The 23,506-nt window shown below is 59.7% G+C and overlaps 2 protein-coding genes across 2 annotated transcripts; one reads left to right on the forward strand and one right to left on the reverse strand.

Annotated features, from left to right (window-relative positions):
* Nucleotides 1–2,917: 2,917 nt before the first annotated feature.
* Nucleotides 2,918–20,016, forward strand: CNOT3 (CCR4-NOT transcription complex subunit 3). The gene is given in 18 exon segments (XM_082607508.1): nt 2,918–3,178; nt 8,383–8,457; nt 8,574–8,641; nt 8,892–8,966; nt 9,081–9,170; nt 9,383–9,511; nt 9,606–9,701; nt 10,893–11,112; nt 11,204–11,337; nt 11,812–11,868; nt 13,237–13,570; nt 13,573–13,768; nt 14,670–14,868; nt 16,738–16,837; nt 16,928–17,126; nt 17,326–17,458; nt 18,139–18,264; nt 19,640–20,016. Coding segments are annotated over 17 exon segments (2,280 nt in total). The 5' UTR covers nt 2,918–3,178; nt 8,383–8,432; the 3' UTR covers nt 19,739–20,016.
* LENG1 (leukocyte receptor cluster member 1) lies at nt 19,974–23,294 on the reverse strand. Its single transcript, XM_082607515.1, is given in 5 exon segments — nt 19,974–20,071; nt 20,073–20,268; nt 20,939–21,198; nt 21,858–22,040; nt 23,010–23,294. Coding segments are annotated over 5 exon segments (834 nt in total). The 5' UTR covers nt 23,142–23,294; the 3' UTR covers nt 19,974–20,008.
* Nucleotides 23,295–23,506: the final 212 nt, after the last annotated feature.

Here is a 23,506-nt window from a genome sequence, read left to right on the forward strand (position 1 = left end):
TCTCTCGCTCGAGCTTTCTCCCTGGGTCTCTTTCTGGCTCACTGGGTTCTGTCTGAGATCTCTCTCTTTCTGTTCCTCTCTCTGGGACTCCCCCATCACCACTAGGGGCTCTGTGTGTGTCTCCGGTCCCCAGTCCCTCCCTCAGTCCAGGGCTCTGTCTCTGGACCTCAGAGGCCCTCTCTGAATCTCTCCCCTCCCTCACATGAAAGAGTCTGCACACCGGGGAGGTTCTTTCCAAAGGCCAGATTACCCCAGGTCACATAACTGTTTCCCCAGATTTATCCCTGAACTTTAGATCATCCTTGCTTAAAAGTGATGACCTTTGCTGATCTCTGTCTCTGGGGGTGCCAGGGAAGGGCCGTCTGTCCACCACTCTTCAGAGTCCCCATCTCCCCTGGCCAGACTGAATCGAATGGTGGAGGGGGCAAGGAGGTGTGAATCTCAAGAAGGAATCTGAGTCACCTGGCCCTGCAGTCCCGAGTACTCTTAGAGTTTCTCCAAGTTTCATATGCCTCAGAATTGCCTAGAAGGACTGTTAAAACGGGTTAGAGGGCCCAGGTTTCCAATTCAGTTGGTCTACGGTGGGGCTCAAAAACGTGACTTTCTAACAACTTCCCAGGTGGTGTTTATGCTGCTGATGCAGGGACCACACTTTGAAAACCACTGCTCTAGAAAATCCTCTTATCAGATTAGTGGCATGTTGGAATCATCTCAGGAATTTTCATTTCTAATGTCTGGTTCCCATCCTGAGAACCCCTTATTTAATCCGTCTAGGGCAAGGCCTGGGTATCTGGATTTTTTTTAAGCCCCCAGGTGATACTCACGTGCAGTCAAATTTGAGAACCACTGCTCTGGACCCTTGCTACTCAAAAGTGTGGACTGTGGACTGTCGGCACCACCTGGTAATCTGTTAGAAAAGCAGGATCTGGGACCTCCTGAACCAGAATCTGCATTTGACAAATCCCCAGGTGATTCCTGAGAAACCTAAAAGGCCCTGCTCCATCCAGGGACCACACTTTGTTGTTTTTGTTTGTTTGTTTGTTTTAGGTGAAGTATAGTTGATTTACAACAGGGACCACACTTTAAATAACAAGGGTCTTCTGGATCAATATTTCTTAAACTCTAACGAGGGACTTCCCTGGTGGTCCAGTGGATAAGACTCCGTGCTCCTAATGCAGGGGGCCTGAGTTCGATCCCTTGTCAGGGAACTAGATTCCACGTGCCTGCCGCAAGAGTTCACATGCCACAACTAAGCAGCTGGCGAGCCGCAACTAAGGAGACCGCCTGCCGCAACTAAGACCTGGCGCAACCAAATAAATATTTTTTAAAAAAGACCTCTAATGATCACCCAGGAAGTTTGTAAAAATACAGATCCCTAGGCTTCACTCCCCAGATCTGTGTGGGCCTAAGAGCACTGCGTTTTTATAAGCATTGCCTGACTTGCCACGGGCGATTCTGATGCAGTTCTCACTTGCATTTCCCTTGGATTTATCTTACTTTCCTCCGCCTAGAGGAGATGGGCAGAAACGACTTCCCATCTTGACTGTGTGACCCAGGGCAAATGCCTCCTGGTTTGCCAGAGCACCAGTGCCTAGCAAGTTTTAACCACAAGTCATTCCCCGTATTCACCCAGGTATTCATTCAGCAAACGGTTACTGAGTGCTTCTTGCTGCTAAGCGCTGGGGATGCAAAAATCCGGGGGGGGGGGATTCAAACAATTAAGAAAATGACAGTATACGTGCAAAAGTAAATCCGAACGAACAGGGCTCACGTGAGCACTCAGCACAGGAGGTCAGGGAAGTTTTCCCGCTAGAAAAGACCACTGAGCTGAGATCTGAAGGACCAGTAGGCGTTAGGAGGCAGCCGCGGAAAGGGAACAGGGACTCTCATCTGTACCTTCTTCGGCGTCCTCACAACACCAGGGAAATGGAGGCGCAGAGGAGAATTACTGTCCCACGGTCACGTAACCACACAGAAGCAGGACAAATACTCCATGCCTCCATGGCGCTTCCCAACCAATTCAGCTATGCGTGATGCCAGTGACTTGGGGCATCGTCTCTTGCTTCCTTCCTTTTCTCCCTTCCTCTGTGTCTCAAAGATATGCCAAATACAGGCACCTGAAGACTGTGTAGCTCACAGACAGGGACCGGCCTGCCCGGCCAGGACCCGAGGGAGGTGGAAGGATGCACCCAGGTTCCAAGCCTGCCTGCTACGCCCCGTTTCACACGCCTTAGGAGCGGTTACCGCCCACTCGCCAAACTATTGGACACTCTGGGAGGAACGATAACAGGGCCAACGAAGAAGAGGGGTGGACCCTCTTTCCCGGCTCCTCCCTACCAGCCCAGGGGCTGTCTTCATTGGCAGATGACTTCAGCCCGGCCCCCGCTTTGAAGGCACCTGTCTCTCTCCCATTAGGTACGCGGCCTCTATCGCCCACTCTCCATGCCTTCCTCCGCTTTCCCCACCCACTTCCTGGAGCAGCCAATGACTTCAGGGCAGAATGTACCCCCACGACCAATTGAAAACGGCTCCAAACTTGACGGACGACTTCCCGCCCCTGATCAGCCTAGCTCCTCCCCCCGACCAATTGGCTTACGAGAAGGGGGCGGGTGTATCCAATCAACACGACACAGGTCTCTGGATTGACGCACGAGTCCTCGCGCTGGCGTGTTGTGCCCCGAGGCGGGAGGAGGTGGAGGAGCGGGGAAGAAAACCTGAGCCAATCCTAGCAGCCCGCGCAGGAGACCAATCGAACGCCGCGCCTTGGAGACATTGCCCAATCGACGAGAGGGGGCCGGCCGCATCCCCGCCAAGAACCAATAGGGCGCGTACGAGGGGCAAGAGCGACGTGCGGCCGGAGCAATGACAGGCCTATATTCGGGGCTCGGGGGCGGGTCGGCGCCAGAGACGAGAAGAGAGGAGGGGAGGCCTCCTCCTCCGCCGCCATCTTGGACCGGGCCCGGTCAGCTTCCGCGGAGCCATCGGCAGACGCCGCGGCCTCCCTTGAGCCCCGACCCCCGTCGTCAGAACAACCCCGGGCCCACTTCCCCCCACCCCACTTCCGCTTCGCGCCGCTATCGCGATAGCGCCCGGGCCCGGGGCGCGAGAAAAAGGCGGCGGGCGCTCGCCTCCCCCGCCTGTCGCGATACGCTCCTCAGCGGCGGCGCCAGCTCCTGTGGTGAGAGCGTCAGGCTCGACTGGGCCGGACCCCTTCCCTTCCTCCCCCGGCGCCGTCGGCCGCCTTCCCCGCCGCCTCCCGCCCCTGCGACCCCTCCGCCTGTCGCGATATGGCCGCCCCCGGCGCGGCGCCCCCGCCACCGCGCGGCCCCGGTGCTCGCCGTCGGCCCGGCGGTGCGCGGCTCCCCCGCCCCCGCTCCCTCCTCCACGCCCGTCGGCGGCACCCGGGGGTCCTCCCGCGACCCCGGCCCCGCGCGGCGTCCGCGTCGGGCCCCCGTGGGGTGTGAGGGTGCGAGGTGCCCGCCCCTCTCCGCGTCGGTATTGGCTCCTCGCTGGAAGGATGGAGGCGTCTTGGCCGCAGGTGCCCGCCCTCTCGGGGCTCAGGTGCCTGCCCCCCTCGGCAGCAGTCCCTGTGCTGGGGGGCGGTCTCCGGGCGAGGCTGCCCCCTCCGCGTGGGTGTGGGGCTGCGAGTCCCCTGGTTGAGGACCCCCGTGGCGAGAGGGGGTCAGCCTTCCCGGGGCCAGCGCTCCTCTCTCCGCTCCCCTCCAACCGTGGGCGCCACTCTCCTCTTTGGGGATGGGGTGGGGGATGAACTCCTCTGGAGTGAAGATGCCACCTCCAGGAGTTGGAGCCTCAGCCCAAGTTTCCGCCTCTGTAGTGAAAAGTTCCCCAGGTCTAAGGCTTCCACATCCCACAGCCCAGGCCTTACCCCTTGGAGAGTCAGGATTGTCCTCGGCGTTACCCGCTCAGGCCTCAGCTCTTACTCCTTGGGTCTGGGTATCGGCCTCTGGCTTGTTGGATGCGAGCTCTGCCTGGATCCAGACTCTGCCCAACCCCCTCCCGGTGTGGGCTTCCTCTCGATGTCACTCCCGCCTCGGGGTCCTTTTGGTGGGGCTGTTGAGCTCCCCTGGGTCTCAGGTACCTGGTTCTCTCTTGGTGGCACCTCCCAGGTTCCCGCTTTCTCCACGTTGTTAATGACCTGTTGTTGTGGGCAGCGCCAGCACCCTTGTGTCTAAGCAGGACCTGCCTGTTAGTTCAGGGGCTGTCACCTCCCCCGAGGTTGATGCTCCTGTCCTTTCGGTACTGTTTCTTTTTGACACCTTCCGCCACTGCCCTCACCATGTAGGCTGTCGCTTCCCTCAGTCTGAGGCTTCTATCTGCATCCACATCAGTCGCTCCACTGGGGTGTCGTCTTTCCAGGGGTCAAGGATCCCACCCCCTCGGTGCTCCTCTAGGGTTGCGGGTGTGTGAGCTTCCCGGCACTGGAGAACCCTCTTGGTGTAACAGTCGTAGAACCAGGGCTCATCCCTACCCATGCCTACCCTGCTAGAACCCCCTAGGAGTGTAAGGCTTCTTAGAGCTGAGGTTCTTGTCCTGTGAGGTGTGGGGTTTGGGGGCTGGAGTGGTGCCTTTTTCCAGGACGAGGAGCCTCCCAGTGTTGCCTCCTCCAGGGGTAAGGTTCCTGCCTGTATTGGCCACTCTTGGATTTGAGGTGTCTCTGCCTTTCTGTGTGTCCCCTCCTGTGGGACTAAGGACCCTCTCAGGTGTTGGTGCCTAGGGCTAATGCTTCAGCCCCTGCTTGTGATGTCCCACTGGGTGGGACTAGGCTTCTGCCGTCTCCTGAGGCACAGGTTCCTTGACGTGGGGGTGTGAGATCCCCGAGACTTGAGGGGGCGACCCCACTGTTGTCACCTTCCCCAGGACTAAAGATTCCTCTGGCGTAACCTTTCCCAGGGGGGATTTCCAGTCCCCCACCCTTGGTACTGGGCCTCGCAGTGGGGAGATAACTCCCTCTGCCCCAGGACCTAATACATCCACCTTCCGGCCTCTCAGATCTCCGTGTGACAGCGTCAGCAGCCCCCCAAGTTCAGGAGGGCCTTCCAGCATCACTTCCCGGCAGGCCCGATCTCTCCCCATGGTTCAAGGCTGCTGCATATCGGCACGTGACAGCCCCGGGATCAGGGACCGCTTGGCGTGGTTCCCCAGGACTAAGCTTTCTGCTCCTCCTGCCCTCCTTCTCATGAGGCCTCTCTGTGTGGCAGTGTCATCTCCCCTGAGGTGACGTTGGGGGCTCTTTGTTACTTTCAGCCGCTCCCTTTGTGCCCTTGGCTCTGGTGGCTCTGGCACGCTGCTCACCCTGCCCACCCCCTCAGTGCAGGCTCCTTACTCGTGGGGATGTGCCTTCTTCTCGGACAGGGTCTTTTGGTTACGTCTCCGGGGCCAAGGTTCCCAGCTTCCCCGGTGCCGTTTGAGGTTCCACGCGGTGAGGACACCAGGTCCGCTCTCCCTGAGATGCCTGCCTGTCTCAGAGTGGGCCTGCCGTGGTTACCTTCCCTGGAGCATCTTGGTGGACCCTCCCAGAGCGGTGGGGCTCCCAGCCCTCCAAGCATGGCACTCTTCTGTGAGGGCATCTCTACTTCAGGACTCAGGCTCCAGCGTCCTTTCTGGTCCTTTGCTGGGGATCTAAGGTACAGGCACCCTCTGGCGGTGGGGTTTTCCTGTGGAGGGGGCTGTTGTCTCTGCCGCTAAGGCCCTTGCGCGCTGCAGTGCCCGGTCTGTCTAGGGGTGCGAGCACCTGGGCCCGGCGTACTTGCCCTCCTCTGGAGGAGCTGCCTTCCTCGGGGCAGGCCTCCCGGTCTCAGCTGTCGCCCACTTTGAGCTTCTGTCTGAAACGCCACTCCCCCGGCCGGGGCTCTTGTTCCCTTGGCACCTTGCTTCTGGCTCCTTCAGGACTTCCTGCTTCCACCGTCTGTTGCCCCCTCTGGAAGGTATCAACTCCTCAACTGGGCTGGGTGTCCCAGCCCACTCAGTGTGGGGACTTGGAGAAAGCCGCCCCTCCCTAAAGCGTGCAGTGCCTTGTTTAAGGGTGTAAACTGGGCGTCCTGTCCCTCTGGGCTGGAGCACCCGGCCATGCCCCCCAGCATTGGGCTCCTGGGACGGAGGCTGGGAGTATAAGCGCCTGTCTTAGCTTCCTGTACCCCCCCCACACCCCTGGGCAGTAAGAGGCTTTTCAGCGTTGGGGTGTTGGAGTGAAGACTGTCCCCTGCACACCTCAGTGTTGGGGTCCAGGCCCCTGTGTGAGCTCCCAGATCAAAGGCGCTTGCCCCACCTCAGTTTGAGTCCCTTCTGTGCAACTCTCTCCTGAATCCTTTTTCTGGCTGCTTCGCCTTCCTGGAGCTGGAATTTCCCGTGTTGGGATTGGACCCCACCTTGGCATGTCAGCCAGCCCTGGGCCAAGGGTGCTGCCATTCCTCTTGCTTGCTCCTTTACGGGGGAGATCCACGCTCCCCCGAGTCAAAGGTCTGCCGTCATGCCAAGTGGGTCCCTGTGGAGGATGCTGCTCTGAGGTTGAGGGCCAGCCCCGTCACATGGGCTTCTGGTTCTAAGGCGTGCTCTCTGATACCCTGTGCCACTGGTAGCTGCTCGCCACGTGTGATTTAAATTTTAACTAGTTAGCAGAAAAATTTTTCATTCCGTTCTGTGTTGCACTAGCCACATTTGGAGCTGTCGAGCGTTCAGTGGCACAGATAGAGAATGTTTCTGTCACTGTGGAAGGTTCTGTTGGGCCGGACTCTTCTTTGCGTTCCCTTCCCAGTGGGTGGGGGCCCTCTTGCTGTGACTTCCCTCTGGCTTAAGGCTCTGAGTCCTCCGTGTAGGGCTCTTTCTGCCTGGGCAGTTGGGGCTGCTCTGGGGCACCCTGCCCTAGGCCTGTAGAGTGGGCACTCCCCAGATCTCAGGAAGCCATGCTTTTCAGTAGAGGCCCCCTCGCTGGGAGCGGGGACCTCCTGCAGCACGGCATAGCCTTCCCTCCCCGAGGCTCCCCATCTCTCCTGGTCTTGGCGTCAGGCCCTAAGGTGCCGCTTCCCCCTGGGCGAGAGCTTCTGGTGACTCCCCTTTGACCTCAGTCCCCTCTGGGTTGCATGTAACTTCCTTTAGGACGGAGGTGCCCATGTCTCTAGGTATTGGGTGCTTGTCTGAGGGTTTGTGTTTCCCTGAGGCTACATTACCGCTAGTGCACTTGACATGTAATTCCTTCGTGTGTGCCGATACCTCCCTCGCAGTTCAGGTTCCCTTTCATCCTCTCATCTTTGTAAGAGTTCTCTTTGCTCCTGCTCTTCTTTCGAGTGATGCTTTCTGCCCCCAAACCTCTAACCCTTTTTGGTGTCACCCTCTTTGGGTTAGGAGCATTATCTCCTTTGATTTAAGAATCCTTCTCTGGAATAAACTTGTCAGAGGTCTAAAGCCCTCTTCTACTTGGGAGCCAGCCATGTCTGTGTGGGTGGGTTTAGCTTTCACAGTTGTAGGCATCTTCCATGTCCCCCCACTGCACTTCCCCTTTGTTCCTTACAACTGATACACGTATAAATGGTATTGGGCCCTTCTCCATGGGATGCAAAATTCTTTGTCTCCTGACTTGTCTGAGGAGTAACCTCTCCCTGTGTTAGGATTCTGGTCACCTGTGTGCTTGACTTCTCTATGGGAATTGTGGTCTCCAGGTCTAAGGCCTTTGTCCCTAGCAGGCAGCTGTGTGCTGCATGACATTTTCCTGCTCTAAAAAATCCTTTTGAGTATCATCTGGGGAGAAAGTGCTCCATGCTATAGGAGTTTTCCACTTCCTGGGTCAGAGGCATACAAAAATATATCTTATTTATTTACGTATTTATTTATTTTTGGCCGCGTTGGGTCTTTGTTGCTGTGCGCGGGCTTTTTCTCTAGTTGTGGCGAACAGGGGCTACTCTTCGTTGTGGTGCACGGGCTTCTCACTGCGGTGGCTTCTCTTGTTGCAGAGCACGGGCTCTAGGCGCGTGGGCTTCGGTAGTTGTGGCTCGCGGGCTCTAGAGCTCAGGCTCAGTAGTTGTGCGCGGGCTTAGTTGCTCTGCGGCATGTGGGATCTTCCTGGACCAGGGCTCGAAGCTGTGTCCCCTGCATTGGCAGGCGGGTTCTCAACCACTGCGTCACCAGGGAAGCCCCAAAAAGTATATCTATTTCCTTCTTTCAGCAAACTTCCAGAGTCCTTTTCTGGACCAGACCCTGTGCCGGGCAGTCAAGGCAGCAAAAGGAGAACTGGGCCCAGTCTCTGTCATCAGATAGTAAATGCATCTTCCCCTTTCTATCCCATGCACCCTATTCCCAACCTCGTTCACGTCTCTGGGTTTGGACCAGCCAGGGAGTAAATGTGTATTCCTTCCCAATCTCTCCCAGCAGCGTCCTTCTCCAAGAGAGTATGAAGAGAGTGCGTCTGTAGGGCAGGGAAGATGGCGGACAAGCGCAAACTCCAAGGTACTAGGTCCACTGCCTGCTGCCTGTGTGGCCACGTGCTCACGCTCCTCGGAACTCCTCTTTGGATCCCTGCTGCCTTGGCAGGATGCTAACGGCCTGCCTTCCTCTCTGGCCAGGTGAGATTGATCGCTGCCTCAAGAAGGTGTCCGAGGGCGTGGAGCAGTTTGAAGATATTTGGCAGAAGGTACGGGGGCTGGGCCTGAAGCTCCGGGTGGGCCTCTGGGGAGGAGAGAGCGGGACACAGCTGAGGAGTCCTGAGTGCCAGCCAGGGAGAGGGCTGCGTGTCCAGGTGCCAGGGACCTCAGGGAAGCAGCTCTGAGGTGGATGGGTCCTGGGGGGCTTGTCCCCAGAGTCCCCGGCCTGCAGAGAGAGACTGGAGTGGGCAGTAGGACAGCCACAACCACACAAACTCCTGGATTCTCTCCATCCCTCAGCTCCACAATGCAGCCAACGCGAACCAGAAAGAAAAGTATGAGGCTGATCTAAAGAAGGAGATTAAGAAGCTTCAAGTGAGGGGGCTGGGGGCCCGCACTCCTGTGTCCTGAGGGCGGGGGGAACAGGGAGAGGAGGGGGCGGGGGCCTCGGCGCCTGGGTCCTGAGTGTCTTGCTGTTCCCACCTCCAGCGGCTGAGGGACCAGATCAAGACTTGGGTAGCATCCAATGAGATCAAGGACAAGAGGCAGCTTATAGACAACCGCAAGCTCATTGAGACGGTAGGAGCCCAGAGTCTGCTACCTGAGAGGTGTGGGGGGTCGGATGCCTGGGTCCCCAGAGGTCCCGAGAAGAGTGAGGTCTCTGCACCTGGGGCAGGTGGGAGGCGAAGGGCTGGGAACCTGAGAGTGGGGCTCCGGTTTGAGTGTCCACTGGCCCTGAGTCAGCTGCTCTCCCACCTCCGGGATCGCCCTTCCGACTGTGCTCTCCACAGCAAATGGAGCGGTTCAAAGTTGTGGAGCGAGAGACCAAGACCAAAGCCTACAGCAAGGAGGGCCTGGGCCTGGCACAGAAGGTGGACCCTGCCCAGAAGGAGAAGGAGGAGGTCGGCCAGTGGCTCACGGTGAGTCGGGGGAGGCGGAGGTGACCTGGGGCCCGGGCCCTGGCGGTAGGGGCGGAGTCTGGCTGACCGCTTGCCTCTGCCCTCCCGCCCCCAGAGTACCATCGACACCCTAAACATGCAGGTGGACCAGTTTGAGAGCGAAGTGGAGTCGCTGTCGGTGCAGACACGCAAGAAGAAGGGCGACAAGGACGTGAGTGGGGGGCCCTGTGCCCAGAGAACAGAGGTGGGCTGGCGGTCAGGGGAGGCCGGCTCTCTGGGCTGCGGGAGCCAGGGCCCGGGCTCCTGAGGCAGACAGGGCCGGCAGCTGGGATTAGGGGGTCGGGGGGTGGGATGGGGAGGGCTTAGCAGCGGACTGGAGGGTGTGGCGTGCAGGGAACAGGTGAGGCAGACTCCAGGGTCCCACCTGGGTGTCTGGGTAAACATTGGGGCAGACAAGAAGAGGAGCCCTTTGGGGGAAGATGCTGAGCTCTGCTTGGGTCACAGAGTTAAGTGTGAGACCCGAGGGCCGCCCAGGGCGGGGAGGTTGAGGAGCTGCGGCTGCGGCCTCACAGCACCTAGAGGGCCCGGGTGCTAAGGAGAGGACAGTGGGTGTGGACAAGGCGGGGCATGGAGGAGCGTCTCATTGCGCCTGAGGAGAAGAGTGGTCTGAGACAAAGCCAGGGCTCAGGACCCAGATTCCAGAAAGCCAGGGTTGTAGGGTCCGAGTTCCTGGGGCTGCAGGCTGTCTCTGCGTATTGACCCAGGAAGTACGGGGGACAGAGCTGGCTCCTCGGGAAGCCGGGGGCGGCGATGTGCCAGAGTTGGGGGTCTGAGACTGAGGAGTCTGGAAGCGTGGGCTTGGAGGGAGGTCCTTGCAGACAGGAGGGATTTGGAACTGGGGCTAGGATGTCAAATCCTAAAGGGAGGGGGGACCTCGGGAGGGAGCCTAGGAGACAGGCCTCTGAATCTGGGCTTCCTCTTAGGGACACGTGGATGGGGATGGGGGTCATGGTGGTGACAGATGCTCAGAGTTGTAAACAACAAGCTTCCCCCAAACGGGGATTGCCATTATTACTGTTAGAGCAAGACAGGGGCGGCTGTGCTCCTGTATCCCAGAAGGTGGTCGGAGTTGGTGGATGGGCTGGATGGTCAGGCGGGGTGCAGATTGGGCCACGTTGTAGGGGAGACGCTGGGATCCCTGGCTCCTTCAGCAGTTTTCAGGGATGTCAGGGTGGGAGGAGCTGCGGGATCCCTGAGGGGTCAAGGCGGGCAGACCCCGGAGGGGCTGGAGTGGGGCCTCTGGGTCTCCACCAGGGTCAGGGACTGAGGACGGGTTCTGTGGGGGCAGGAGGGGCAGGGCAGGCCCTGCAGCCCCTGAGCCTGGCCCTGGGCTCGCCAGCAGAAGCAGGACCGGATCGAGGGCCTGAAGCGGCATATCGAGAAGCACCGCTACCACGTGCGCATGCTGGAGACCATCCTGCGCATGCTGGACAACGACTCCATTCTCGTGGATGCCATCCGCAAGATCAAGGACGACGTTGAGTACTACGTGGACTCATCCCAGGACCCCGACTTCGAGGAGAACGAGTTCCTCTACGACGACCTGGACCTCGAGGACATTCGTGAGGCCCGGGGTTGGCCTGCGGGTGAAGGGTGGTGGAGGCCTGGGGGAAGGCGTCCCCCCCAGCTCACACAGCCTCCACGCCCCCACAGCACAGGCGCTGGTCGCCACCTCCCCGCCCAGCCACAGTCACATGGAGGATGAGATCTTCAACCAGTCAAGCAGCACGCCCACCTCGACCACCTCCAGCTCGCCCATCCCACCCAGCCCAGCCAACTGCACCACGGTGAGGCCTGTGGGTCTGAGTCTCCAAGGAGGACACGGGGGCTGGGGGCTGAGGAAATGTCCTGCAGGAGGGGAACCTCAGTATCCAGGGTCTGGGCCCCAAGGGCTGTAGATTAGCGATAGGGCGGTTAGGGCCACACGTGGGTCCTGGGTGTGGAGGAAGGAGGCTGGTGCCTGGGGTGCCGAGGAGCCTGGGCACTGGACACCTGGGAAGGGATGGAGGGTTGGATTCTCGAAGGAGAGCAGGTTCCTGGACCCTTAAGAGCCTGGCACGTGGTGCTGGCCCCCAGAAGACAAGCACCCTAAGGGGCAGGGTTTAGGTAGGTTCCCTAGTGAGATGAAGGTCATAGGGGCTTGAACAGCTCTGGGGCTGGAAGGTAGGTCAGCTGGGTTCAGGTCCAGGGGTTCGGAGATTGGAGTCTCTGTCAGGTTCCTAGAGACACACAGGTTTCTGACTGCACCTTTCAAACCTCAGGAAAACTCTGAAGATGACAAGAAAAGGGGACGCTCGACGGATAGTGAAATCAGCCAGGTGGGTCCGATGGGCGTCGGACGTTGATGGGCCCAGCACTCGCTCATTCGCTGGTTTCCAGAGGCTTACTGAGGTCTGAGTATGGCCCCCGTGCTGGGCTTTGGGGACGCGGTGGGTCACGCTGCCCTGAGGGAGGCCTGCAGTACTGATGGGAAGGCAGACAGGTGCGTGGCTGGTGCTGTGGTCGGGAGGAGCTTCTTGGGAAGGGCGTCTGCCCTGGGCATTAGAGGAAGATACACTCCCGTGTGGGGCCGCAGCAGGAGACAGAGGCCAGTCGTGGTGGACGTGGAAGTGTGCAGAGGTGAGCCCAGCCAGGTCCGCTGGGCTGACCGCGAGCGCAGGACCTTAGATTGTCGGGCTGGGGGGCCCACACCAGGTGGACCAGCTCTGAAAGGGCCCAGCAAGCCCCAGAAGTGATAGGTCAAAAACCACACAGGTTTCTTTTCTTGGGCGTGCTCTGGGCCTTGGCTGTGCAGATGGTGCACATCACAAGTTTCCAAGAGGGGAAGTGCCTCTGAGAGTTTTTTCTCCTTAGTGAGCCTTGTGGATTCTGCTCACGTCTCCCAGGGCAGCAGCACGCTTTAGGAAATGCTGTTGCACCAGAATGCTGTCTTCAGGCAGGAGGAAAGTGAGCCTGAAACCCCTCTGGGGGCTCATCGGAGGGCTGGTCCTGAGGGAGACCCTGAGGGCAGAATTGATCAGGCTGGTGTGGGACCCGGGTGACCATGCGTGGTGTTGGGAAGGAGTTGGTTGCAAGTCCTGCTTGGTGCGGAGTGAGCGTGAGGTGCCCGTGGGGCCTCAGGGTGGGTCCAGGAAGCGGTGAGGACGGCAGCTGGGTAGGCTTGAGAGAGATGGTCAGCAGCTCAGCCGCGGGCTGTCGTGGGCACGTTACCCCACGTGCTTTGTGGGGTATTGGTCATTAACGGCCCCTTGAGTTGCTTTGGGGACCCTTTAAGTGACATTCAGAATTACTATCCTATTTTTAGCTGTTCTCTCTTCTCCCCTTGGACTTCTGGCTGGGTCCAGCTAACCTCTTAGTGAGGCCATTGATGTGTTTCCCACTACTCCCCTGTCATCAGGTGGATGGGTTTCTCTTACACCCAAGTGGTGTCTCAGATCCCTGTGGGATATCGTGGGGATGTCCAGGCAGGACATGGCAAGCTGGATGCAGGCTAGAAGTGCACGAGTGTTGTGCGCATGAAGGTGGAGGTTGAAGCCATGAGGGCGAATGGGGGTCATCTGGGTCCCCAGGGAGGGGCAGCAAGGCCAGCACCGAGGATGGAGCCTTGTTCCGGGGAGGGGTGTGCGGGAGGCTGGTGAGACCTGCGGCCCACTGGGTCCTGACCCTCTCCTCCCTCCCACCTGCAGTCTCCAGCCAAAAACGGCTCCAAGCCTGTCCACAGCAGCCAGCACCCTCAGTCCCCAGCTGTGCCGCCAAGCTACCCCTCCGGCCCCCCGCCCGCCGCCTCTGCCCTGAGCACCGCCCCTGGCAACAACGGGGCCCCTGCCCCGGCAGCACCCCCAGGCGCCCTGGGCGCCAAGGCCAGCCCAGCTCCCAGCCACAACTCGGGCACGCCCGCCCCCTACGCCCAGGCTGTGGCCCCGCCAGCTCCCAGTGGGCCCAGCCCCGCGCAGCCCCGGCCCCCCAGCGTGCAGCCCGGCGGAGGCGGAGGCGGAGGCAAGCAGAACGGCGCCACCAGTAAGTGGGAGGCGGCCGGGCGGGGGGTCCTGGGGTGGCTGCCGCAGGCCCCTTTCAGCCCCTCTTCCTTCCCCCAGGTTACAGCTCAGTAGTGGCAGACAGCCCGGCAGAGGTGGCTCTCAGCAGCGGCGGGGGCAGCAGTGCCAACAGCCAGGCCCTGGGCCCCCCGTCTGGCCCCCACAACCCACCTCCCAGCACCTCGTGAGTGTCCGGCCTCGGGCAGGGCTGGGGACAGGCAGCCTTTGGTGCAAGGAGGCACGGGGCCGCCCTCACGGTCGCCACACGGTGCAGACACGCGCCCTGCCCTTGCCAGTGGGGACCCGCCCAGAGCTCTCTCCCACCCGCTTAGGTGCTGGGTCCCGACTTCTTTCCAGCTGGGGTATCGTATACGTGTGTCCCCCAGCTCTGCCCTAGAACATTCCTCGCCTGAGTGGGATTGTTCTCAGAGCCCCCCGGTGACCCGTTGGAACGCTCTGGCTCTCCCTTTCCTGCAGGAGTCTTGTACCCTTCCGCCTCCTCCCTTTTCTGTGTCCTGCCCCGGGGCCTTCCTCACTCCATCAGGGGCTCAGTGTCCACTTCTCACAGTGAAGGATCCCAGTCGTCCGTCCTCTCCCCAGCCACCCCTCCAGATTGTAGGTCAGACCATTTCCCAGAAGAGTGGCCCAAGAGAGAGCTCAGTGTCCTGTGTGGGACACGGGGAAGACCTCCCCGGACCCTCCCTCCCTCCTCCTCCCCGGGTGCCTCACCCCTGGGCTCTAGGTGGGCTGCTCTGTTGTGTGGTTGTTTCCCACCCCCTCCTACACGGGCCACTCCGCGTAAGAAGTGGTCCCACCTGTTTCCTAGAGAACGTTTAGCCGTGTGGTCTCTGGGAGCGTCCTGAGAATGCTTGTTCCCACCTCCACAGCCCTTTACTGGGAAGTGATGGCGAGGGGCGGCTCTCCCTTCGCCCAGAGAGCTTCTCTCCTGTCTGCGCCCCTCAGCTGGCCCCATGTTCTGTGCATTCTCCCTTTTTGACTCCTTCCCCCGATCACCCAAGTCTTCCTGTCCGTCCCGCTGTTGGGGACCCTCCTCTGAGCCTCCAACCCTTTGTACCCCTCCCCAGGAAGGAACCCAATGCGACAGCCCCAACGGGGGCTGGGGGCGTGGCCTCAGGCTCAGGGAACAACTCGGGGGGACCCAGTCTCCTGGTGCCACTACCTGTGAACCCTCCCAGCTCCCCGACACCCAGCTTCAGCGAGGCCAAGGCGGCCGGCGCCCTGCTCAATGGACCTCCACAGTTCAGCGCTGCCCCGGAGATCAAGGTGGGCCCCGCACATCCCCAGCGGGCCCCGAGCCTCTCTGTCCTGGCCCTGTCTCTCCACTGCAGATGGTTGCTGTCCCCTGGCTGCAGGTCTCTACCTGCCATCTCCACCTCCAGCCCTCGCTGTGTCGCTCTGGCTTCTCTCCCCTGGCACACCTGCGTGCTCACATCATCTCCGGGCTTCTCTGCCACCCCCCACCTGGGTCTCTGTCCCTCTGGGCACTTTCCTTGCTCCTGGCTTGCTCGGTCCCCGGGTGTCCACTGTCATTGCCCTCTTTCCAGCCCTCGGTCATTTCTCCCCATAAGACGTATTACTTCACATGACCCACCATCCAGAGCTCACCGCCCTCTTGCCTTCTACAAATTTAAGTCCAGAAAATACTTGACGTCTGCTCTGAGCCACTTTGTGCTGGGTAAACGTAGCCACTTCCCACCTTCCGTACAGGGAGCAGAGTGGGACTGTATGGCGGGCGTGTCTGGGTGGGGTGGGGGCTGGGGTGCTGTGGACCCACGTGCGTGCATCTGACTTAACCTGGGGAGGCAGTCCAGCAAGGTTTCTGAGGTGGAACCGGGGCCAGGTCGTGTGGGGTCACAGTGGCAGGCGGGGCTGACAGGGAGAAGTGGCTCTCCCGGGCTGGAGTTCTACGAGGGGCTGATGCCAGAGCTGTAGTTAGAAGGCTGGGAAGCAGGGTTCAGCAGAGGCGAGAGGAACGGGGTGCAGGCTGGCTGCAGGGCCAGAGTCTGAAAGGGCAGCAGCAGGACGTGGGGTGACCATCTGGGGCAGTGTGTTTTGGGGTTTATTTGGGGTTTTTTGTTTTTTTGGCCACACCACGTGGCTTGCAGGGTCTTAGTTCCCTGACCAGGGATTGAACCCAGGCCCTCCGCAGTGAAAGTGCGGAGTCCTAACCACTGGACCGCCAGGGAAGTCCCTGGGCCAGTGTGTTTTAACTTCACTTCCACAGGAGGCAGGATGACAAGGGCCCCACTGTCAGGGTCCAAGCCCTGCGTTGCCTCCTGTACCTGCCTTCATCTGGAAAATGGAAGTAATCACAGTCACTCCTCAACTACAATAGGATGCTTGGGAATAGTCCTCATAAGGCTCTCAGGAGAGCTTCTGCCTCAGAGTGAGCACCGAAAGTTTAGAAATACAACAGACAGGAAATTCAGTGTGTGCATTTTTCTGGGGGAAAAAATGAGCCTTGAGATTCTCAAAACAGGTCCACGACATTTTTTTTTTTTTTTAATTAGTGGGTGAGTGGTGGAAAGGTTTTGAGTAGAAAAATGACAGAGAAAGACATGGCTGGAAAGGTCCCTCGGGGGCCTGTGAGACCAGGAGAGCGTGGGGTGTGAAGGTCTGGGCGGCAGAGGGTAGGCCCGCAGTACAGGTGCCTCCGAGGGAGGAAAGGCCTCGGCGACTGAAGGGTGTGGGGACTGGGGTGGCGAGAGGAGTGGAAGGCGACTGCCAGTGGCCAGCGGGGGGCTGGCTGCCGCGGAGAGGGGCAGGGGGTCTTAGTGACGCACGTGGGGCAGCCGGCAGTGGGTGGGCTCCTCCCAGCGTGTAGGCGTGCAGACAAGTGGGAGCTGCTGCGGGTTCTGTGATGGCGGTGGTGCTCGGGCTCTCCGCTGGTGTGTTACTGTCGCGGGGCTGCACAGCAGGGTCCACACGTGCCAGGCGCCCCTCTGTCGGTGGACACTTGGTCGTGTCCAGGTTTTCTCCCCACTGTTAGGTGCTGCAGTGGATGTACTCTTACACTAACGGCCTTGGCTTAGGTGAAGCGCCACCAGAGCAGGCGAGGGTGCCGGGGCCCACGAGGACCCAGTGCCAGCCCTCGGCCCTGGACCTCAGGCCAGGCACCTCTTCCCTCCCCAGGCCCCTGAGCCTCTGAGCTCTTTGAAGTCCATGGCAGAGCGGGCAGCCATCAGCTCCGGCATCGAGGACCCCGTCCCCACGCTGCACCTGACTGAGCGAGGTGAGCGTCCGGGGGTGTGGCGGGCCATCCAGGAGGGGCCGGACGCACCAGCCTCACCGCTTGCCGGCCCCACCTCTGCCCTCCCCGCAGACATCATCCTGAGCAGCACATCAGCTCCCCCGGCCTCGGCCCAGCCGGCCCTGCAGCTGTCGGAGGTGAACATACCGCTGTCGCTGGGTGTGTGTCCCCTGGGGCCTGTGCCCCTCACCAAGGAGCAGCTCTACCAGCAGGCCATGGAAGAGGCCGCCTGGCACCACATGCCCCACCCCTCAGACTCTGAGCGTATCCGGTGAGGGGCCACGCGGGGTGGGTACGGGCCCGTGTCTGAGGGAGCCTTGACCTGGGCTCCCCACAGGACACAGGGACTGAGGCGGTAATGCTGGGTGATGTGGTGCCTGAGGCGCTCCCTTTGATCCACGAGAGGAGAGAAGGCGGCAGGGAGGCCGGGGGCTGCCGCGCACCAGCACTGACCGTCCGTCCCCCCACAGGCAGTACCTCCCCCGGAACCCCTGCCCGACGCCCCCCTACCACCACCAGATGCCGCCCCCGCACTCGGACACTGTGGAGTTCTACCAGCGGCTGTCGACTGAGACGCTCTTCTTCATCTTCTACTATCTGGAGGTACAGCAGGGCCCCCGGGGCAGCCTCGGGCCCCCCGGCTTCGCCGCCACCGCCGCCGTCCCCCCTCGGGCTGGAGGGGTGAGGTGGGTGCCCCACTGCGGCCACCGGGACCGCACCCCTCCCCTCCCCCCATCCTGGCCCCCCCCCAAACCAGACCCCTCCCTGTCCCCACTCCAGTGCTGAGGTGTCAGGTCAGTTGAGGCTGAGGGCTGGGTTGGTCTAGCGCAGCACCCAGGGAGCCCAGCCCCACGGTGCCTGTCCCAGTGACTCTCACTGTGCCAGCACGCTGCTCGCTGGCACGTACTCGGGCCTCCCTGGGGACCGCTAGGGAACTGTCCAACTTCTGTGTGACCCAGTGAGTCACTGGTGACCCCCTCCCTCATCCAGCCTTGAGAAAGTTTCTAAACTGCCTCCTCTCAGCTCTCATCACGATTAGTTTCTCTTCCTTCTCAAAGCTTCTCTGAAAGCAATTTCCACCTCCTGTCCACCTCCTGTCTCATTTTCCTTCTCCTGACCAGCATTGGTACGCTTTGTGCCCCAGCCCATCCGTACTTGGATTGTCCGGCCCAACCTCGGTCTGTGGCGGGGCCTAAGGTCAGCCCTGTCGCCCTGCCCCGTCCACCTGGCCCCCACCCAGTTGCAAGGCCCCCTGATCCCCTGTTCCATCCTTCCTTCCCCAGGGCACTAAGGCACAGTACCTGGCAGCCAAGGCCCTAAAGAAGCAGTCGTGGCGATTCCACACCAAGTACATGATGTGGTTCCAGAGGCACGAGGAGCCCAAGACCATCACTGACGAGTTCGAGCAGGTGAGGGCCCCTCCCTGTGCCCCGTCCACTCTGGTCCCGCTGGCTGAGTCCGGGTAGAGTCCCCACTCCACACGCAGACTGGCAGCCCTGCTGCCCGCTCCCTTCGCCACCACCTCCAGCCAGCTCGGTCCCTCAGGCCGTCTGCCCTGCCTGGGACGCCGTCCTCTTCCTTTCTCACTGGCTAGCTTGCGGTCACCCCAGAGGCCCCAGCCTCCATGTCCTTCCTCAGAGGAGCCTTCCCCAGGCGCACACACAGCCTGTGCCTCTGCCCCTCCTCTGGCACGGTGGGAGGATGTGGTGTCTCCCACCCACCCAAGACCATGGGCTGCACTGCACGGGGACCTTGACAGTCCCCAGCACCCAGCAGAGAGGGACTCAGCAAACACGGATGGGGAAGCTCTTTTGTTCTCATAATTGATTGATTGGGACCTCCCACTTCTTGCCAAACACTGGAGCCAGACTACCTGGTTTGGAACCCAGCTCTAGCTGGTGACCGTGGACAATTCACTTGAACATCTGTCTCTCTTTCCTTATCTGTAAACACGGGGTAACAGCACCTACCTTTATGCAGTTGTTATGAGGATTAAATGAGTTGATAACGTGTAAGTGCTAAACGGTGCCTGCTACGTAGTGTCACGGGCGTGCTGTACTTTATTTCAACTCTTAGTTGGTATGTTCCACAGTGGTTTTTTTCCACCAAATCTTTACCTGATGCCAAGCACTGAACAAGGGCCTTGTCCTCGGGGAACCCAGTCTCCTCTCCTCCATTCCTTCAGGTTCTTTGAAGCATTTCCACCCTTCGTTCAGAACCCGGCCCCATTCCCACCCTGTCTTCTTGGACACTAACTAACTACAGATCCTGTCCCCTCCCGGTTTGGTCCAAAGTAATCCTCTAAGTTAGTGTATTTCCAGGCATCAATCCTTCAGAAGTTCCCACACCACCGCTGTTGCCAGTAAAATGTCTGTCCTGGCAGCGTGCCTGGATGTATGTAGACTCCAAGCCTGTTCCATGGCCTCAGGGGTTTTGTGAAGACTAAACCCACCCTAGGACATACATCACGTACTCGGCACGTGATCAGTGCTCGAAAAGCCACAGCCATCGAGAGAAGCAATAGGATGTTTGGCACACGTACCCGGCCGGGGTCGAGGCCACCTCTGGCACGTGACCTCCCTGCACCTCCCTCTGCTTCCTCTGAAGCGGGAGGGATAACATTTCCCACCTGAGAAGAGCCTTGTGAGGGTGGAGTGAGACGTGTGCATGCAGGGCAGTTGGCCTGGTGCCTGGCTCCATGGCCCTGAGACCTGTCCCTCTGTCGGTCTGACCCAGATGCCCGACCACCTCGTCCACTCACTGACCGCCTTCTCCCCCGGCCAGGGCACCTACATCTACTTTGACTACGAGAAGTGGGGCCAGCGGAAGAAGGAAGGCTTCACCTTTGAGTACCGCTACCTGGAGGACCGGGACCTCCAGTGACACCGGCCCCTCCCTCCACCCTTCCCTCCCCCCGCATGCTGATCCCCCTGCCCAGGTGAGGGCCCTGCCCTGGAACACTGGGGGGAGGCCCCAGGCCATAGGGCAGCCCCCTCCCCCAGGAAGCAGGGAGGGGGCCGGGAGGCTTTCTCTTCCTCTCAGCCCCACCCTGGGGGCCCGGGGGCGAGGGCTGCCCCCTCCTCCCCTCCCCAGTGAGGGACATTTTTTGGTAAACCTATTTTCATTTTGGAAAATATTTATGAATAAATAGTTTTATATGACGGCTGGCAGCAGCAGCCTCTCCTGTACCCCCTCAGAGTCAGTGAGCCAGGGGGTGTTCCTGCTGGCGGGGGCGCCGGGCCAGCTGGGGGTTGAACTGGGAGTTGTACCGCCTCCGCCGATCGTCCACCTCTTCTGGCTGATCCTCCTGGGCTGCCGTGCCTCCAATCCGGGCCAGCAGGGCCTCTGCCCGAGCCCTCTCAGCCGCCTCCCGCTGGAGACGTTCAGCTCGAAGCCGGTCCAGGGATGGGGGTCTGGGAGGAGACGAGAGTTGGTTCAGGAAGCTGGTAGCCCCAGGAGGCCCCGCCCTCCCCCACTGTCCTCTGGGAGGGAGCTGCCACCTGGGAGGGAAGCAGACTGGTGCTGGGACCCTGAAGCTGGCCTCACCACCTCTACAGGTGGGTGCCCCTCCACCACTAAGCGGCTGTATGGCACTGAGCACAGCCTGGCCCTCCCCATTCCCTCATCTGTGGGAGAAAGGAGAGACGGGTCGGTATACCCGATCTACACTCAGGGGTCTGCATCCTAGGGACACAAACCTGCTTTTACTCTAGCCCCGTGGTTCTCACACTCTGGTCTCAAAAACTGAACCTCAGAGAGCTTTGTTTCAGTGGATTTTATCTTCTTGCATATAAAAACTGAGAAATCTTAACACAGGCGAATGTTCCACCAGCCACATCAGTGGTGTCGTCTCATATCATGTAGCCTCTGGGAACCCCGAGAACAAGAGTGAAAAATTTAAATGATGTTATGAAAATAGGCTTGACTTCTCAGACCCCATGAAGGGGTGCCAGGACCCCCGGGGTCCCTGGACCACGTGTTGAGAATGCGTATCTAGACCCCAGAGCCCTCCCATCCCAACCAGAGAGAGCTTCCATGGTGCCCACGTGGCCATGGCCAACCCCCAAGGCCCAGGCTCCTTACTCTTTGGGTCGTTTCTCAGGTCCCTCCTTTTCCTTTCTGCTGTGACTGCCATTGTCACCACTGTGCTTTCTCTTCTTCCCCAAATGTTTCTGCATCTCCCACAGAGGGTCCAGGCGGTTCTTGACCTTCTCATCTGGTCCTGGACCAGACGGGGGGCCGCCCCGCCTTGGGGGGAGCTGGTACCAAGGGAGCTGAGTCTGGGCTTCTGCTGCACTCTGGCCCAGGTACGTCAGGATGCCCAGAGCCTTCTCTTGCCTCTCCTGAGGAAGACAGAAAATGTGGAAGTGAGACTGTCAAGTGTGTCTCCTCTTGGGGAACCCAGGGACACCCAAGGTTCCTGAGGCAGAACCAGACATTGAGCCAACAGGCCTGTCATGAGCCAACTCTGCCAGGTGCTGGGGACACAACAGACCAGTACGTGTGGGGCTCCTGCTCCGGGGGCACAATGGCAGCTTCAGAAACAAAAAGCACAGGAAGGAGGGGACAGGGTGGAGCTGCTTTAGGTTAGGGTTCAAAGGCAGGCATCTTTGGGGAGACGACTGAAGAAAAACCTGAGAGAAGCAAGCAAGGAAGAGGAGTGACCGAGGTGGGGGGAGGAGGCAAGTTCAGAGTTTGATGGGAAATCCCTGAGAGCAGGTGAGTGACAGGATCTGATTTACATTTAAAAGCCCCTTAACACTTCCCAAATATCTATAGGCTCTGGACAGCAAGTTAGAGACCTGAGAGGTCTGTACCTAGCTGCCGGCAATAACCAACACCTCTTAAGTGCTATGTTTTGGTACTGTTCTGAGTTCCCTACATTAGCTTGTTTAATCCCCACCATATCCCTAAACACTCCTTAGTCACACCTGACGGGCAAGGTGCTCCCCTTCCCCCAGGTCCATCCATGACTCTGACGAAGAGGGTAAGACCGACTTACTTTCTCTCGTCGCTTCTCTTCCTCGTACTCTTTATTGCCTCTGCTCACCCCCTTCCCTTCTTCCAGCAGCTCTCGAAACAGATCCACAGGGCCAGAACTGCTTGGGGCTCCTGCTGCTGCTGCTTCAGCCGCAGGTAGTGAGTTCTGATGCCTGGCTTTCTTCCGTAGGAACTCTGTGCGGGCCTGGGGGAAAAGGAAGGTATAGGCAGAACGTTCAGAACCTAGATGTGACTCCAGGAACTGTGAGCCTGGTGCCGACCCCAGAAAACCGCAGGCCGTGGTGCTGGGGGCTGTAAAGGAAGGGAGCAGGGGCGCTGGGAGCCCGGAAGAGGCACCTATCCCAGCCTGCGGAGAGGGTGGGGGAATGAGGCGACGCCTGGGTTTGTAAGCTACCTTTCGAACAGTAAACCAGGGGGGTTCCCAATCTCGAGTGACACAGTAAAAACAGCTACGAAGGCAGCCAATTCGTGTATTAGGACAGGTGATCTGAATTCCAGGCAGGGCTCCATGTCGCTATCCCCAGTTGATTTGCAATTTCTACTGATAAATGTGAATTTTAAAAACCCTGACTACCTCCCAGCCAGTGTTGACAATCAGATAAGCCAAAGGACAGGAAGCTAGGTGTAAACCAAACAGGTTAGTAGTTATAAAGAGAGCCTCTAGTGTTTGCGTGTGGGCAGCGGTGCAGGCAAAAGGCTCGCCCGACAGAGCGGAACTGGCTTGTTCCACTGTCATTTCGCTGTGTCTTCCTCTCTGAAGCCATCTCACCTCTCTGCACAATGGAAATGACAGCCTCTCTAAGAACGAATAGTGCATAAGAGATTTGGCAAGTCAAGCGCTCTGCACGGGGCGAGCATACAGTAGGCGCTTACTAAATAGGGAGTTTGTGCAGGTAAACTAAAAAGTGGTCCGCGTTTCCTTGAATTGTCCAGGGCTTCTTTTATTCATGAGCTCCTACTCTAGGAGTGGGGAGAACCAAGACCTGGGAGACCTCGAGGTGGGCCCCGCAAAAGACCGCACACGCTTCCAGGGAGCCCGGCCCCTAATTCCGCACGGTGTGCATTGCGCACGCGCGCCGCCCCACTTCCGGTCCCTCCCGAGGCGCCTGGGCGCTCCGCCCCAGAGCCTCGCCCGGCCGGACTGGGAGCTTACCTCTTGCTGAGCGAGCAGCACCCTCCGCTCACGCCCTTTCTCCTCCTTCCGGGCTTGGGCCTCGTCACGCCGCACGCGGGCGACATTGTCCTTGTTCCGGACGTGCCAGCTCTTCTTGGGTAAGATATTCATGGCGCCGTAGCTGTCCACGGACTGGCAGGCCCGCCTTCTAGCACTTCAGATTGGCGAGAGGATGGCCCCTCCCTGTCTCGGCCATGGATTGGTCCTGGACTATTTGGCACGCCCCTCTGGGTCTGTAGCGAAAGTTGATTGGCTGAGACGCCCACCTCCCATCGCCCGGAATTGCGCGTGGGGTCGCCTAGCGACCGCCTCTTATCAAGATTCTGAGTCAATCACAAGTGTCCCCGCCCGGACGCTACTGAACGCGGCCTCTGATTGGCTGGCACTCCCGCCAGGTCCTCTCGCGGATGAGCCCGCCGGGCCGACCCACAGGTACACACATTTGATTGGCTTATGTCCCGCTGATGCCTTGCCCC

The sequence above is a fragment of the Mesoplodon mirus genome, assembly GCF_964341445.2.
Source record: "Mesoplodon mirus genome assembly, chromosome: 19".
Classification (NCBI taxonomy): domain Eukaryota; kingdom Metazoa; phylum Chordata; class Mammalia; order Artiodactyla; family Ziphiidae; genus Mesoplodon; species Mesoplodon mirus.